The sequence below is a fragment of the Planococcus citri genome, chromosome 1 (genome assembly GCF_950023065.1).
Source record: "Planococcus citri chromosome 1, ihPlaCitr1.1, whole genome shotgun sequence".
Lineage (NCBI taxonomy): Eukaryota > Metazoa > Arthropoda > Insecta > Hemiptera > Pseudococcidae > Planococcus > Planococcus citri.
The window spans coordinates 16,006,752-16,022,797 of record NC_088677.1 but is presented as its reverse complement, the minus strand read 5'-3'; the positions used below and the strand labels follow the sequence as shown (position 1 = coordinate 16,022,797).

The window sequence follows — 16,046 nt, the reverse complement described above, 5'->3', positions numbered from 1 at the left end:
TATTGTTACCATTAAAATTACCGTTATTATTACGCACATAACTACCATTAGCGTTACCAGAATTATTAACATGATTTGTATTCGTATTATTTCTACAGAACCTTGCAATATGTCCAACTTTGTTACACGTAAAACATGCCTTTGACGTCGATGGACCCATGGATGCGAACGCTGACCCCTTCGTTGTTGGATTCGTTGATGGCGTATACATGTCGATGATTAAATCTCTGGTACCCTCGGAACTATTATTGATCAGCACGGCCGCTTTCGCCGCAGCTTTGACATGGTCCATACCTTTTGGCAAACCGTTTAATAACCAGGTTGATTCGTCGTCTTCGTCGTCGCCCAACTCGTTCACTAACTTCTGAATTTCGTCGCAATAATCGTCTGCTTTTCGGAAGTTGATAATTTTTGTATTTGCCAATTTTGTCATAATAGCTGACCTTTCAGCTTTACTCTTTTTCTGATATCGTTTTTCCAAATTCGTCATAAAATCGTAAGGAGTTTTTCCTTCTATGAGCTCAACGACCCTCGAAGTACAATGGGTCAATAGAACATCTAAAGCTCTATCACGTTGCTGTTCAGTGCCGGACGTCGCACTTTCCAGCGTAAATTTCAACTTCATCACCGATAATTTTAACATCACACGGCGCTTCCACACTTTAAATTGAGTGCCATCAAATTTATCAACAGGTACGTTACTCGTTTGACTCATCTCGTATTCGTTTTCGTCGTCTTCGTTAGTCGTAGGTTTTACTTCGTCGTCTTCTAATACTCCGTTTGTTTCAGGCATATGTTGGTCTTCGTTTTTTGTTTTGGCAGTTTTTCTCGTCCTGGTCATTCGTCGTTTTTAGCATAAACGTCGCTAAAAACCTCGTTGCCTAACAGCACTTCGTCGAATTCGGCATAAACGTCGCCGAAAACTTCGTCACCGCAAAACTCGTTGCTATTTCCGACATAAACGTCGTCGAAAATTGCGTCGTCGCCAGCTAAACGTCGCTGGACTTCGTAGAAAAATATTAGAATTCGCGTACACACATTTGACACCGAATTGCGCCGATTTTGATCGCGCAACCACGTTTCGACACGTTAAAAAATCCGATTCGCGAAATAAACCAAGCTCTAGGCTACCATGTTAACGTTTTCGTATTCGTAGAGGTCGAAAATCGGATTTGTCGTATTTAATTCGTTGATCGAAAATACTGAGAATTACTCAACACGAACAGAAGCATACTACACGTATATAACGTACCATATATTGACGGAGAACGTTACATCTTAACGAATATACTAAGACTAACTTAACCATCGTATTTCTATATGATCGTAGCTAGAGTCGACGTATTTTTAAGCAGGTGAAATTGGGGGAAAAGAAGCGTGTGAATAAATTAAAAGCCAAGTGCATTATTGCTCTGCTGCATCTACGTGCATATAAATCTCTAATTATATAACGTGGGAACGCGTTGAAAAGTCGTAAAAACGTCACATATATCTACCCGCATTTACCTTACTCCAATTAAATCTATTTCTTTAAACTAGTCCTATTTCTACGTGCGTTATTATTTTTCTTTTCAGGTAATTACCGAACGCATTCGTCGAAGGGTAATATCGACTTATCGTTTTCAGTTTTGCGTCACTGATAAAGTGATAAGGCTCTGGGAAGCCCTGAATTGAAAAATTTGCATCGGAGTACAGTTAAAATGCACCACCAAAGATGCACGAAGCTGACCGATGTTCAATCAGAACTCAACGAACCCTTCCGAGCATATCCGAGCCTTATCAGTGATGCGTAAAATCGTCCTTTTTTTGTATGGACATACTCGGATTTGGCATTAAGGTAACGTTATTTAAATAAAAGGAAAGCTGACAATTTTATTTTATTAGCAAAAAAGCCAAAAGGTGATAAATCGTAAAATTGATAATTTGTTTGCAATTTGTTGTCAAAAAAGTTGGGCTTAAATTTATTTTTTAACTTTTTAGTAATTTTTGGCAAATAGAAAAGAAACAGGCTCAACTATTGGGTACTCAATTTTTGGGAAAAATGTGTGATTCATGATTCTTCTGCTTTTCTGAGCTTGGGTTTTCAATCAAAAATTTATTAGGTCTTGGGCTTGGATTGGAGCCGAGAAATTTTGGGTTTGGGTTTCAGGGCTCAGTGTCCAGAGCTTGAAATTGCAATTTTAAAGAAGAGTAACGTAAAATCTAAAATCAGATTTGATTTTCTAATTTCTGTTGAAAAAAAAAACATTTTGAGGGCAGATTCCGAATTTCTGGATATTTTTTGCGTAATTTGCTAGCAGACTGGCAAAGAACTTCAATTTTAACTGTTTTGAAACAAAACACTTTTTTTTAAAAATACGTTTTTCTATTTCTACAACTTTGGCAGTTGACACAAACCAGCGTATGCTTTAGCTTTTTTCAAAATATTCAAATCCAACAGTTCTTTTTTAAAAAAATCAGAATTAAAATTTTTTGGAATTTTTAATAATTGTCCAAATTTTTTAAGTATAATTTTCTAATGAACGATGTGTATTATTGTACTACCTACTGAATATGCACCAAAAAAAAAAAAACAAAAAACGCTAGTACCAAGCCTTGAAAAGCTCCGAAAAGCCCTGATCATGGTTCAGGTTTCGAGTCTCACGATTGGGGCTTGATTTTCAGGGGAAAAGGTTCCGGGTTTTGGGCCAGGGCTTTGAAGGTTACAGTTTTTAAGGTTTTGGGCAGGGATGGAAACTGGAAAAACTGACTTTTCAAATCAAAATTATTGCTGTTTTGCTTCTTGAAACTGCGAGTTTCAAAAAGCTTTTACACTCGCTTCGCTCGGGCCAATTTGATTCTCTTCTTCACACTTCAAATTTCAAGAAACTATCGATGAAATTTTTTAAAAGTTCAGATCGGAAAAACTGAATTCTCACATTAAAATTGATATTGTTCTACTTTTCGAACTACAAATTTTTTAAATTTTTTCGCCCTCGCTTTGCTCGGGCCAATTTTGTTATTTTCTATACTGTTCCCATTTTTAAAAAACCTATGATTAAATTTGAAAAATGTCGAAATCAGAAAAACAGAATAGAAAGGTTTGGATTTGGACAAACATTGCCTGGCGGGGGGCGGGGGGGGGGTGATGGAAAATCAGGAAGAGTTGGAAAAATAAGGGGGAATATTGATACTGAAAATTATCTTGGTTGTGTTTGTGTGGCTCCAAAAAATTCTTAAAATAATCCCTGCTGGAAAGCTAGCCGAAAGCTAAAAGCTAAAAGCTAAAAGCTGAAAGCCAAAGGAAGTTTGGGATTTTTGAAAGCTAAAAGCTATAGCCAAAAGCTTCATTTTTTCAGCTTTTTACCTTTTTTTTTGCATGTTTATCTGGTTTGGTTTCAGTTTCAGTTTTTTGCATTGATTTTTTACGTATACTTGTAATTATATTATTTATAGCCATTTGGCATTTGCCATCCAAAAATAATTTTTGTTTTTTATTCATTTTCTAAACATTTATTTTGGTTTTTTCAAGTTTGTCTTTTTTTTTGCTTATTATTAGAAACAAATCATTTTAATTCTGAATTTTTTTTCTATAAGTTAGTATTCATTAATATTTTTTTTTTAGATATTTCTCTCATTTTGATGCCAACCCTGTTCATTTATTCCTGTTAGTTATTACGTGCAAGGTACTGTGTACCTATCTATTCGTACCTATTCATGTACGTATTCTCGTATGTGTTATCTTTATCTTGTTGAAATATATTTTACTCGTTTGTTGGCCATGCCACGGTGTGGTTCTATTCTTCTTTCTCTCGTACGTATATATCTACGTTGGTCTCTCTCTCGCATATTCTAACATGGTAGCGAGCGTTAACTTGTTTTAAAGTGCAACTTTTTGAACTTTTCGCGGTTTTGGCGAGTATTTTGTGAATTTTTGCAGTTTTAATATGAGCTTTTTGTAAGTTTGAACTCGTTTTACGCGATTTACGTATTGGTATTACTGTGTGTCGCGATATGTCTCAGTCAAACGACAGATCACCGGTTCCTCTTTTCGATGGCATTGGATATTCTGCCTGGCGTTTTCGTTTGGAGCTGTTTCTTGAGGAAAAAGAGTTGCAAAAATGGCTCACTGAGGCTCCTACTTCGGCGGACGATAAGAAGGCGGACTTAAAGGCGAGAAATTTTATCGTAAGGTTTTTGTCAGATAATCTACTAGAGCTAATTTCGAACGAGTCAACTGCGTTTGGTATGATAACCAGATTAGATGAAGTTTATCAGCAGCAAAATGATGCTCTTCAGATCCTAGCTGTCCATGAGCTAAATATGTTACAATTTTGCCCGGAAAAAGAAACTCCCAACGATTTCGTTGCCAAGTTCAATACGGCTGTAAATAAAATCCGAGATGCTGGTAAACCTATGGACGAAAAGTCAAAGCTCCATAGCTTTATATTAAAGTTACCAGATTCGATGGGCCATATTTCGGATATCGTTGATGTTTTACCAGAGGGAAAATCGAAGTTGTCATATGTCCAATCCAAGTTTATCACGCACGGCGCAAAGTTACTTACCAATGAGCCAAAAGAAAAATCAAGTACACCAGTGTCGTCTATATCTGCGGCCAAATCAGAAGTTGAAGAAAGAGTAGAAGGTGCCGAGGTGTTTAAAGCTCAAAGAGGCAGATCTCATCAATCGAATCACTCTAGTCAATCCGGTAATCGTGTTTGTTATTATTGTCATAAACCTGGTCATTTAAAGAAAGATTGTTGGCAGAGGAGTAATTCTAATCGAGGTAACAATCGGAGGGGTAGAAGTAATAATTATCGTGGTAGAAATTTTGATAATAGTAATAATGGTAGAAATTATGATAATGGTAGAAATAATGATAATAGTAGGAATAATTACGATAATAATGGTGGAAATAATCGTAGAAGGGAACCTAGAACGTTTTTGGTTGAGGTAGGGCCTCATGATGTGTCTAATAATTCTTGTGTCGTAAATTCTAGTTCAACTGGCCAAATGAAATGGCTCTTGGATAGTGGGTGTACGGATCACCTTGTTAATGATAAAAAGTACTTTTCAAAATACATTGAATTAAAAACACCTATCAATGTAAAAATGGGTGACGAATATCCGTTGAGTGCCAAAATGATAGGCACAATTAATGTCGAATTTAGAGTAGGTTCCGAAGTAGTGCCATGCACAGTGAAAAATGTTCTGCTTGTTGAAGAAGTGCCTTATAATCTCCTTAGTTCTGGTAAACTCGATGATGCTGGGTATTTTTGTTTGACTGGTCAAGGAAAAGTGGAAATTACGGATGAGAATGGCGAGATGGTTGCTATTGGTCGGAAATCAGGGAAACTTTACGAAATCGAGTGTGATTATTTTTCTGATTTGGATAGTTGTGTAAATGTTGCGTCTGTGGAAAAAGATAGGAAATTTTGGCATAGAGCACTTGGGCATGTTAATTTCTTTGATTTACGAACTTTGTGTAGGGAGCAAGCTGGTGATGGTCTTCCTGATGAAATTCCTAGCGATTACGTAAACTGTGATATCTGTGACAGAAATAAATTGAAAAAATTGCCTTTTAAAAAAAAATTGTAGGTTTCGAGCTCGTCAAGTTATGGAAATTGTTCACACAGATGTCAGTGGTCCTCACAGCACCCTCGGATACTTAGGTCAGAGATATTTCGTTACATTTATAGATGATTTCAGCAAGTATGTTGCTGTGTATACGATTAAGTCGAAAGATGAAGTTTTACAGTGTTTTCAGCATTATTATAATGCTATGTGTACTCTGACTGGAAAGAAAATCAAGTATCTGAGGTGTGATAACGGTAGGGAATATATCAACAAGCATTTCTATTATTTTGCGAAGGAGAAAGGTTTCAAAATTCAGAAGGTACCTCCATATACTCAAGCTTTGAATGGTGTAGCTGAGAGATATAATCAGATTATTATGAATCGATCTATGTGCCTGTTTGATGAGTCAAATTTGGATAGAAAATATTGGCCTGAGGTTGTCAAAACGTCTGTTTATTTGGGTAATCGAATAATGGCAAATTCTCAATTGAGTGTGACTCCTTATGAGATAATACATGGTCGGAGGCCAGATCTCAGCAATGTTGTATTGTATGGTTCGTCTTGTTTTGTCCGTGTACCTGACCAGAAAAGAGTTGATAAATTTTCGAAAAAAGGTGTACAAGGTACAGTTGTTGGGTATGGTGATACTGGGTATAGAGTTTTAATTGCTGGTGAAATTGTAATAAGTCGTCATGTGAAAATAATCGATAGTAGTAAAAGTAGGATCGTCTATCTTGATACTGATGATGAGGAGGAAGAAAGTGTACCTAAATTGTCTGTTTCTGGGGAAAAAACGCCAAAAAAAAGATCAGAGAGTGAGAATTCCGAGCTGAGAAGGTCTCAACGAGAAAAGAGAAAACCAGATTGGTATGGAGAGCCTGTTGCCTATTTCATTGAAGTAGGGGCACCTCAGACCTATTCACAGGCTGTTGGTGATGAAAATTCGGAAAAGTGGCAAGAAGCCATGGAGAGAGAGTTGGAAAATATAGAGAAAAATGAGACTTGGTCGTTGGTTGATTTACCTGAGGGAAAGAAAGCTTTAGGAGTGAAGTGGGTTTACAGTCGTAAGTGGAATGGTAAGTACAAGGCAAGGTTGGTGGTATTGGGATATCAGCAAGAGGAAAACGGAGAAGAGAGTGTGTATTCGCCTGTGGCTAGTATGACAGCAGTGAAAAGTGTACTGGTGCTTGCTCAAATAAATGGCTGGGAAATTGAGCAGTTAGATGTTGATAGTGCATTTCTCAATGGTACTGTAAAAAGTGAAGTTTACGTTGAACAGCCTAAAGGTTTCAAAAAACGAGAAGGAAAAAAAGTGTATAGGCTATGGAAGGCATTGTATGGTCTTAGAGAGAGTCCTAGGTGTTGGTTTCAACATTTAGATGAATATCTCAAGTCATTGGGCTTTCGTAATTTTGAAACGGAAAAATGCGTGTATATTTTGGTAAAGGATGGAAAGGTGGTTTTTCTTGTCATTTTCGTTGATGATTTTCTGGTAACTGGTGATAGTGACGAATTTATTGAATACGTAAAGTCAAAGTTGTGTGCTAAATTCTCGATGAAAGTAATGGGCAAAGTTAAAAATTATCTTGGTATTGAGATAACAAGAGATTCAAATAGTATGAAATTGAGCCAACGTGCATACATCGAAGAGTTGGCAGAAAAGTACAGGGTTAATGGTTCTTTATTTGGTCGTTTCAATACTCCGATGGAAACAGGTTTAAAATTGGTTGCTCAGGTTGATTCGGATTGTGATTTGCCCTATAGAAATCTAATTGGTGCATTATTGTACATCTCTGCAGCAACAAGACCTGACATCGCTTTTTGTACTGCTTATCTTAGTCGAATGCAAGCAGGTTATACCAAAGAGCACTTTGAATACGCTCTACGTGTACTTTCATATCTGTATCATACTCGAGCGTTATCTTTGAATTATTCACGTCGACAAGATGAGGTACTTGATGTCTTTGTAGACTCGGACTTCGCCGGAGATATAGGCGATCGAAAGTCCACCACAGGGTTTGTTATTCGCCTATTTGGGAATCCTATCTCTTGGAAATCGTTGAAGCAGGGAGCAGTGACACGTGCTTCAACTCATGCCGAGTATTACGCACTTGCGGATGCAGTGCAGGAGGTGGTATGGGTCAAGTGGCTGATTAGCGAATTTGGTCTTGGTGATAGGATAGGAAAAATCAAAGTCTACGAAGATAATCTAGGTGCAAGACAACTAGGTAACAATGGTAATTTTACGGGTAAAAGTAAGCATATTGATATTGCTAAGAGATTCGTTGTAGATTACGTTGAAAAAAAGGAAATTGTAATTAGCGAGGTGGCGTCTATTGATAATATCGCTGATACTTTTACGAAACCCTTAGATAAGAATAAATTTGTTAAATTTAGATCCGATTTAGGTGTATATTGAAATATCTTATCTGATGTACTGATTCGTTGATTTGTTACCAATTTATTTATCTCGTTGTAATTTTATCTTGTCGTATGTACCTATTTGTGTAAATTTTATCCCGAATTGTGTTATTATTTTATCATGTTTTAACTGGTTTTAAATTGTTTCAAATATGTTGTAATGTATTATTTTATTGAAGTATTTTAGCATAAAAGTTCATAAGCCACAAACTCGAGGTGGCGTGTTAGTTATTACGTGCAAGGTACTGTGTACCTATCTATTCGTACCTATTCATGTACGTATTCTCGTATGTGTTATCTTTATCTTGTTGAAATATATTTTACTCGTTTGTTGGCCATGCCACGGTGTGGTTCTATTCTTCTTTCTCTCGTACGTATATATCTACGTTGGTCTCTCTCTCGCATATTCTAACAATTCCATTTTCAACTTGTTTATTATTTTTGCACAGATTTTCAATTTTATACTTTTCCTTTCTTTGTGGAATTCTGAAAAAATTGAATATATTGCAAAATTCTCCATTTGCCAAACTCGTAACTCAAAATTCAAAATTTGTCAAATTTCAAACCTTTTCGTTTAGCGAATGAAAAATTGCAAGAATTTTCAAAAAATCCCTCCTCCTTATTTTTCTTTTTTCTGTTTACAAAAAGTGATTTTCAAAGAACAAGATTCCATTTTAAAAAATGAATCCTTTGAAAGAATACGATAGAAGCTCTTGTTTTGATGTTCGAATCCGAAAATTTTCCAAAAATGTTCTTTCCTTTTTCAAAAATATGCATGGTGTACTTTTCTGTATTGTAATTTGTAAAATTTGTAGCAATGTGTGAAAATATTAAAAGCCAAGAGCTGAAAGCAAAAAGCAAAATGAAAGTCAAAAGCCAATGATTTTTGGAAGCTAAAAGCTAGCCATATTAGAAAGTTTCATTAATTTGAAGAGCCAATAGCTAAAGCTATAAAGTTTCATCTTTTAGCTTTCCATCCCTGGTTTTGGGGAAATGATCGGGGCTTTTTCGGATTTCGGCCTGGTCCTGGTTGGGGCCTCAAGCCTCATCCCTACACCCTACTTTGTTCTTGTTTGAAAGAAAGATTTCGACAATTTTAGCAAAAAGCGAGCATTTTTGGCAACCATTGGCAAAAAAGTGATGATATTGACATTATTTTGTCGCAAATTTTTCAAAAAAATTCAAGTTGGGATATTTTGCAATTTTTTGCCAAAAAAGCTCAAATTTTGGAGAAAAAGTGAGATGGTTTTTCATTATTTGAAAATTTCATACACTGGAAAAGCTACTAAGGGAGAATACGATCTTGGTAAACAAAAATCAAAGGACTCTTCACCTTTTCTACCCATGAAAATATTTCAATAGGTCTTACAACCAAAGGTTGAAAACTGAAATAAATTGATTTTTGGTTTTTGGTTTCAGTTCAGATTTCACCTTCTGATAATCGGTTTTTGGTACTTTTATTTGGTTTTTTGGGTTTTTGGTTTCAGTTTTAAGTTTTTTTTTCTGCCAATTATCGCATTATGCAGCCTAAGTATTAGTATTATTAATTATTGTATTCATTTTTCTACTAATCAATTAATGCATAAAAGTCGAAACATTACACATATTTTGATGATTTAAATTTTAAATTTTTTATATTTAGTTTTTAGTTAATTGGTTTTGATTGAATATTTTTTATTTTTGGTTTTTGAGTTTTGCACAAAACAGATTTTTATTTGGTTTTTTCTTGACTTTTCAACAGTTTTAACCCCTGCGGCACCTGCACCCTCTCCTTCTTGATACTCTAGAGTGAGACTTGACCTACACCTACATCTTGAATTATAAGAACCAGACAAGTCAAAAATGTTCAAAAATGAGTCAAGTGTCGAAATAAATTCACACAAAGGAGTAAAAAAATGTACCTCATTAAGATTTTGAAAAAAAACGATTTTTTTGAGGTAAAAATGGCTTTTAAAAAAATAGAGGAGGGCGGAGAAATGAGCCTAGACCAAACCTGAACCTGAGGCAAAATAAAGAAAATTTCAACATTAATAGGTAACTATTTAGAATGCGAAAAATTTTCACTTTGTCATTATAATAATCAATTTTCATCGAACCAATTCAAGTTGTTGCAAAACACTAATTTTTTGGTTTTTTGCTTTGAAATGATGCAAAAACGTTCAAAAATCCATTAAAATTATTAAAAAATTACCCAAAACTCATGTAGGTAGGTTTAGAGTTTCAGTAAAAAATTCCTAAAATCCACAAAAAAAAATGTTCAACACGTCTCATATCATAATGGGTATGATATAAAACGCTTAAAATCACTGAAAATGACCAAAAAAATGCTGAAATTAAAATCAAAATTGCCCCCTTTCCACAAAACTAATTTTCAGCAACACTCAAAAAAAAATTGAAAAAAAAAACACATTAAAATCACTAAAAAATTACCAGAAAGCGATAAATACCCAAAACAGCAATAAAATGACTGAATTTTTACAAAAAAAACCACACAAATTTCAGTAAAATTTCCTCAGTCAAAATGCGAGAAAAAGTGTTGAAAACGCGTTAAATGATGAGAAAACATTTTTTTAAAAAAACATCAAAGTCGCTGAAAAAAAATACCCAGGTTGAAAACGGGTTAAAGTGACGAAAAAACGTTCAAAAGAACATTAAAAATCACAGTTTACCAAAAACTGCTAAAATTTCAGTAAAAGTTGCTAAAAACGCAAAATGCATGAAAATGAAAAAGTGTTGAATAAAACGATATTAAGACACAAAAAAGTATCATTGGGTTGAAAAATATAAAAACTGTCAAATATGCATTAGAATCACTGAAATTTTATGAATTTAATTTACTGAGTGCATTCTTTTAGCCTTTTGCTTTTTATTTGCAGGTTGAATGAGTATTAAAGATTTCATACGCTAAATTTTTGGTGATGTTTGAAACATTTTACTTGCATTTATATGAGAAGGTGTTCGTTTTGTTCTCGTTGTAATTTCTAATAAAATTATCGCGGTAGTGTAATTTTTTCTCAGTATAATCGTAAGATTAGCTCATTAAATTTGCTATCCAAAATACTTTAAAAAAAATTATTTTAATGAAGTATTTTCGAAAAAATTAATTCGTAAAAAACATACAACTTACAAGTGTGAAAAGGTATGCGTCAAAAACTCACTATAATGATGCTAAAACAAAGCATTCAAATCTTGGAAAATTATTAAAAAGTACTGAAAATTCAGAAAAATTTGCCATAATGCATGAAAATTGAAAAAAATGTTAAAAATGTGTTGAAATGTCATAAAATTGCGAAAAAAATTTGTGAAAATTATTGAAAGTAGAAAAAACCAAAAACTAAAAACTGGAAACTGAAAAAAAATCAAACTGATAAAGTGTAAGTATAACTGAAACTTAAACTGAACTGATATTGAGAAAACCTTTAACCAAAACTTGTAGGCCTATTCTTAGCCTATTCAATCAGTTTTTACATCTCTGCATGTTTTAAACTTTCTCTCTTATAATTTCAACTAAATACAGCTACATATTATTTCAAATCTTTTCCATAAATTTTTTTTATTCATATGCTTCTTTTGAATTTTTATACCCTTTGAGTGTTTTTAAACGTTTTCTTACTGGATTCATCAGTTTTTGGTGATTTACAGAGCTTTGAAAATTAAAAACCTCCAAATGAGCAGAAAACAAGAGAAAATTGAAATTGAATATTTCACAAACAGGAAATGATATTTTCTAAAATATCTTCAAAGGTAGTTTAGTTAGGTACCGGATGTAACTCATTACAGAAAGTTCTTGGGACAAAATTCAATAACAATACTCGTTGTATGAATTTACATTTAAAAAAAATAATTATTCATTTAAAAAATAGAATTCCATCACAGTTCTCAAGTCAAGGTAGCACTGCAGCAAATACAAGACAAGTTATCTCGAATTCAAGTATTCTATTTATTCTTTTGTTGTATTTTAATTTCATGTAATCAGTATAGGTATTTCAGTCAAAGATTATTTTATGCATCTAAAATATTCAGAAAAAATGATCCAAAATAACATAAAAATCATATAATATGTACAATATGTACAAGGACAATCCAATAAGGAAAAATGTTTCAAACATGATAATTCTAAATCTTACAATAGAAGTAACAAAATAAACAATTTCGTCCAAAGACTAGGACCTCACACATCAAACCGTATGGGCGTATGAGTTAATCCCATTCACAATTATCATATTTTCCAATATTCTAGTGATCATTTTATATACGATGAATACTCCGAGTCCGAATCAAAGCAAAACAAACGAACTCATTTCCATCTTTCAATACTTCAATTCAAAATAATTTCACTAAAATACCAAATCACCACTTTACAATAATATAACACAATATAATGTATTATTACAGTTTACCATCGCGTTCTAGGCTCCTGACCGAAAACCAACAAACCAAACATGCAGAATAAAACGTTTCAGATTCAGATAGTAACAAAATGAACCTCACATCGACGTCGAAGAACTAGGGAAAATCGGCGGCAACGAGGTAATTTTTCGTTGACGCGTTTTTCTCTTCGATGGCTTATACCAAAACACGTAAATATCGGCACTAATATGAAAACAAAGATATACGAGTAAAAGTAGTTGTTTCTTCGATACGATATCCTTTATAGGAACGTTCGAACTGTTCGAAGTACTACTCGTACTCGAACTCTTCGCAGGTAGAAGTAGAAACCGAAGCAGGGTATCCGTATTTTGAATAAATCGTTCTCTCGGTTCACCGACCAAATCGTTTTTCCAATCGATTTCTTCATTAGTGCTCGTGCTAGGGCTGGCGAAAGGAAACGGATCGTTTAACCATTCTACTTGGGGGGCAACGAATCCAAGACGTTGAACATCATTAACCCTGAAATGAACTCACACGATATGATAACTCGTTCATCTACAACAGATTACTGCGAACAGATATTACCTATGAATACTCACTTATCATACAGAGTAGTTCTCAGTTGGGCGTAATCACTGTACTTAATATTGACTTCGGGACTTTGCAGATATTCTTTGAAACGGTTTATAACGTATTCGAAATCTACTTCTTCCTTATTATACGAAATTTCAGGCACGAAATATCTACCGCCTGGTAGACGCCGATGGCTAGCGTAGGCCTTCTGTAAGAACGAACTCTTTTTTCGAGATTTCCTGATAGGGTTCAGCATTATTAATCAATTATTCGTAACTTTGATAGATAACGATCGAGAAGAACGTCAAAACGCTCAGAATAGTTGATATAACAGTTTATATCTTTCTACTCCTTTGTAAAAGTTCATTCGGTGAACTGACGCTGGAACTTGAAACAATGCAAAGCATCCGTTAGAACGATCACTCGAGTATGGTAGTAACAGTGAAACATTTCGTTCCTTCGAAATAATCAAGGTGCAGATTTTAATCTAACACAGATGATAAATCGCCAGGCGTTGATTAGTTCATTTGCCAATTGAGTAACTCCTTTCCTTCTCTCGAATGCGACGAATGCTGAATAGCTTCAATTCTACAACATAACAATACTGAAATCAGTGAAACTGAAATTATCTGAGGTACGGTTATCGATAAATATGTTCTACGTTCTAGATCTAGAAATACTCGATAAATATCATTAATAGTTTACTTGGTGAGATGAAAACTCCAAAAGTAGAGTAAGTTGTAGTTTGGATATTGAGTTCTCACAAAATAACAGGAAATTATTTCAATGATCTTACCTGAATACGATCACAGCAGTTACACTCGATGAAAACTTGAAACACAAAATTCACTATCTTATGGTACAAAGTACAACTTTTAAAACTTCGAATCAAACATCAAACCACACAAAATAATGAATGATAAATTTTTTATCAAACGAAATAGAGAAACAAAACAAGTTCTGAGCTTTTGAAGTTTTATTGAACGGAGGGGGAAGGGCGACGAATGTTTCACATTGCATTTTTCGCGTCCAGTGTGAATCGCCTCGAGTTGAATTCTATTCAAAACAGTGTTGCCATAATCAACGGCGAAAATTTTCAAACTAAAATGAAAGATTTTTCTTCGTACCTTCGTACAAATGTCAAAGTAAAATAGAAAATGGTTATTTTAAACGTTATTTCAAATTAATAATGAAAAATAATTCGGAAAATTGCATTAAAACGATGAATTACTTTTTTCAACGATTGCCCGAAGAGATTATTCATTCTTCGAGTTAGTTTTGGTTAAACTGGGTTCGCTGGCTAACGCATTCATGTCGAATTTTTTTTTCTTTTTTTTTTGTTGAACGTTGATAATGATAAGAACAATTTTTTTCAACTATTCAACTCTAAAAAAATCTGTAAATTGTATAATATTTATACATTATTAATACTCTAACTCGCAGCAGAAGCCTTACCGTTTAATTTCCTTTCAAAGTAAGTCTCATCTGTCACTTTATTCATGTATTTTCTTCGGTATTTCAAGTTCTCACTCGTGACACATTTCCATATCTTTCCAGCTCAAATCACTGTACTTGAGAGCAAATTCTAACGATAAATCTAATACTAACCGCGAATTTTCTTCACGTTTCAGCTTAGAAATGGGCGACAGTAAAGCATCTGCGTTACCTTTCGGCCCACAACCCGGCGTTACATATCCTATCAAAGTTACATATTGCGGTAACTGTAGCTTACCTTTAGAATACTGCGAATATTACCCAGAATACGATAAATGTAAGGCATGGTTGCAACAGAATTTACCAACGGAATTCGAGAGACTAGTCACCGTTTCAGGCGGTTCAGTAGACGATGAAAATAGCGAAGAGAAGAAACGACAGAAACGAGGAGGAAAAGGTCCGTATACCGAACAACTCTCATCTCATCTCCACAATAATTATCGATTGTCGACATTGTTCTAAAAACAACTGCGAAATTTTCATTTCAGGTATGATAAAAACGAAGAAAAAAGAAAGCCCGAAACAAGTCTGCGTCTCGAGAGCGACCAGAGGAAAGAAGAAATCGGTGACGGTGGTGACCGGATTAAGTTCGTTCGGAATCGATCTAAAAGTAGCGGCTAAATTTTTCGGTACTAAATTCGCCTGCGGGTCTTCGGTCGTCGGCGAAGATGAAATTGTTATACAGGGTGACGTTAAAGACGATTTATTTGAAATTATACCCGAGAAATGGCCCGAAATAGACGAAGATTTTATCGAAGATTTAGGTGATCTCAAAAGATAATAAAAATACCATTTGTGTGATATGTTTTTCTTTTTATTACGTCTTACTGAATCATTTAAACGAACGCGTGTGTTTTTTTTTTGATATTTTTGTAAAAAAAAATGATCAACATTGTGAACTACAGTTTTGTTGAGTTGTACAAGTTTTAAAACTTATTTATGTTTTTTTTTTTCAATAAATTTTCGGCTGAATTGATATACGAGTTTTGTTCGTTGGCTTTGGTTGATTCTGAGAGTAAGAATTTATTCTAAATCTTAATTTGTGGATATGTGACTTGGAGGGATGTTAATTTCAATTTTCAGAATTGCAAGAATCCTTACATCGTTCGAAATATTGGTAAAAATAATCCTACGAAGAATTTCAGTATAATTATCTGTTAATGTTTAGGTTAATGAATAATGATGCAAAGTGGCCTGTTTACAAGATACAGATTTGGTAGAATTTTTGTTCTTTGTTAAGGATACTTTGTGGTCTTGACTTTTCAACCTTCTAACTCATTTCATTAAGTATTCTTATTGTTCGATATAAACTGATTAAAAAATTAGTTTCATCAGATCGGAATAAAAATTATCATCTCTAATTTCAGTCCAAATCCCTGTAGAAGTATTCTGATCATTTATCAGTAAAATACTTGCACTCCAAGTGAAGGAAAATCAAAGATGAATATTTCATATCATGAATACAATAATATGCATCGAGTTCGAGATATATTAAATGTGATCTTGAAATCAAATTTTTATCAAAATCGAGAATTAATTACATTCTTTTAAACAAAATTTTTTCTCTTCTGCAAGGACTAAAAAAAAAAATACTTGTATTTATCTATTAGGTATTTTACTAGATCAGT

General features: G+C 34.1%; 2 protein-coding genes across 3 annotated transcripts; one reads left to right on the top strand and one right to left on the bottom strand.

Moving 5' to 3' along the window:
* Nucleotides 1-12,019: 12,019 nt before the first annotated feature.
* LOC135848476 (uncharacterized) lies at nucleotides 12,020-13,905 on the bottom strand. Of its 2 annotated transcripts, none has more exons than XM_065368398.1 (3): nucleotides 13,630-13,905; nucleotides 12,951-13,512; nucleotides 12,020-12,870 (listed from the first exon to the last, which is right to left on the bottom strand). In XM_065368398.1, exons 2-3 carry the CDS (start codon nucleotides 13,178-13,180, stop codon nucleotides 12,468-12,470), a joined length of 633 nt encoding a protein of 210 aa, XP_065224470.1. In that variant the 5' UTR covers nucleotides 13,181-13,512; nucleotides 13,630-13,905; the 3' UTR covers nucleotides 12,020-12,467. The 2 variants fall into 2 exon arrangements, with proteins under 2 accessions (XP_065224470.1, XP_065224463.1); XM_065368391.1 differs by having other exon boundaries at nucleotides 13,721-13,905.
* Nucleotides 13,906-14,238: 333 nt separating this feature from the next.
* Nucleotides 14,239-15,396, top strand: DENR (density-regulated protein). The gene is made up of 3 exons (XM_065368409.1): nucleotides 14,239-14,398; nucleotides 14,556-14,815; nucleotides 14,907-15,396. The coding sequence occupies exons 2-3, from the start codon at nucleotides 14,563-14,565 to the stop codon at nucleotides 15,197-15,199; spliced, it is 546 nt and encodes a 181-aa protein (XP_065224481.1). The 5' UTR covers nucleotides 14,239-14,398; nucleotides 14,556-14,562; the 3' UTR covers nucleotides 15,200-15,396.
* Nucleotides 15,397-16,046: the final 650 nt, after the last annotated feature.

Excerpts from the sequence above, each read along its gene's own strand:
- LOC135848476 (XM_065368398.1), bottom strand. The coding sequence starts at position 13,180 with ATGCTGAACCCTATCAGGAAATCTCGAAAAAAGAGTTCGTTCTTACAG. Across the intron at positions 12,871-12,950 it reads AGAACTACTCTGTATGATAA|GGTTAATGATGTTCAACGTC; the intron begins GTGAGTATTCAT and ends AGTTCATTTCAG.
- DENR (XM_065368409.1), top strand. The coding sequence starts at position 14,563 with ATGGGCGACAGTAAAGCATCTGCGTTACCTTTCGGCCCACAACCCGGC. Across the intron at positions 14,816-14,906 it reads ACAGAAACGAGGAGGAAAAG|GTATGATAAAAACGAAGAAA; the intron begins GTCCGTATACCG and ends TTTTCATTTCAG.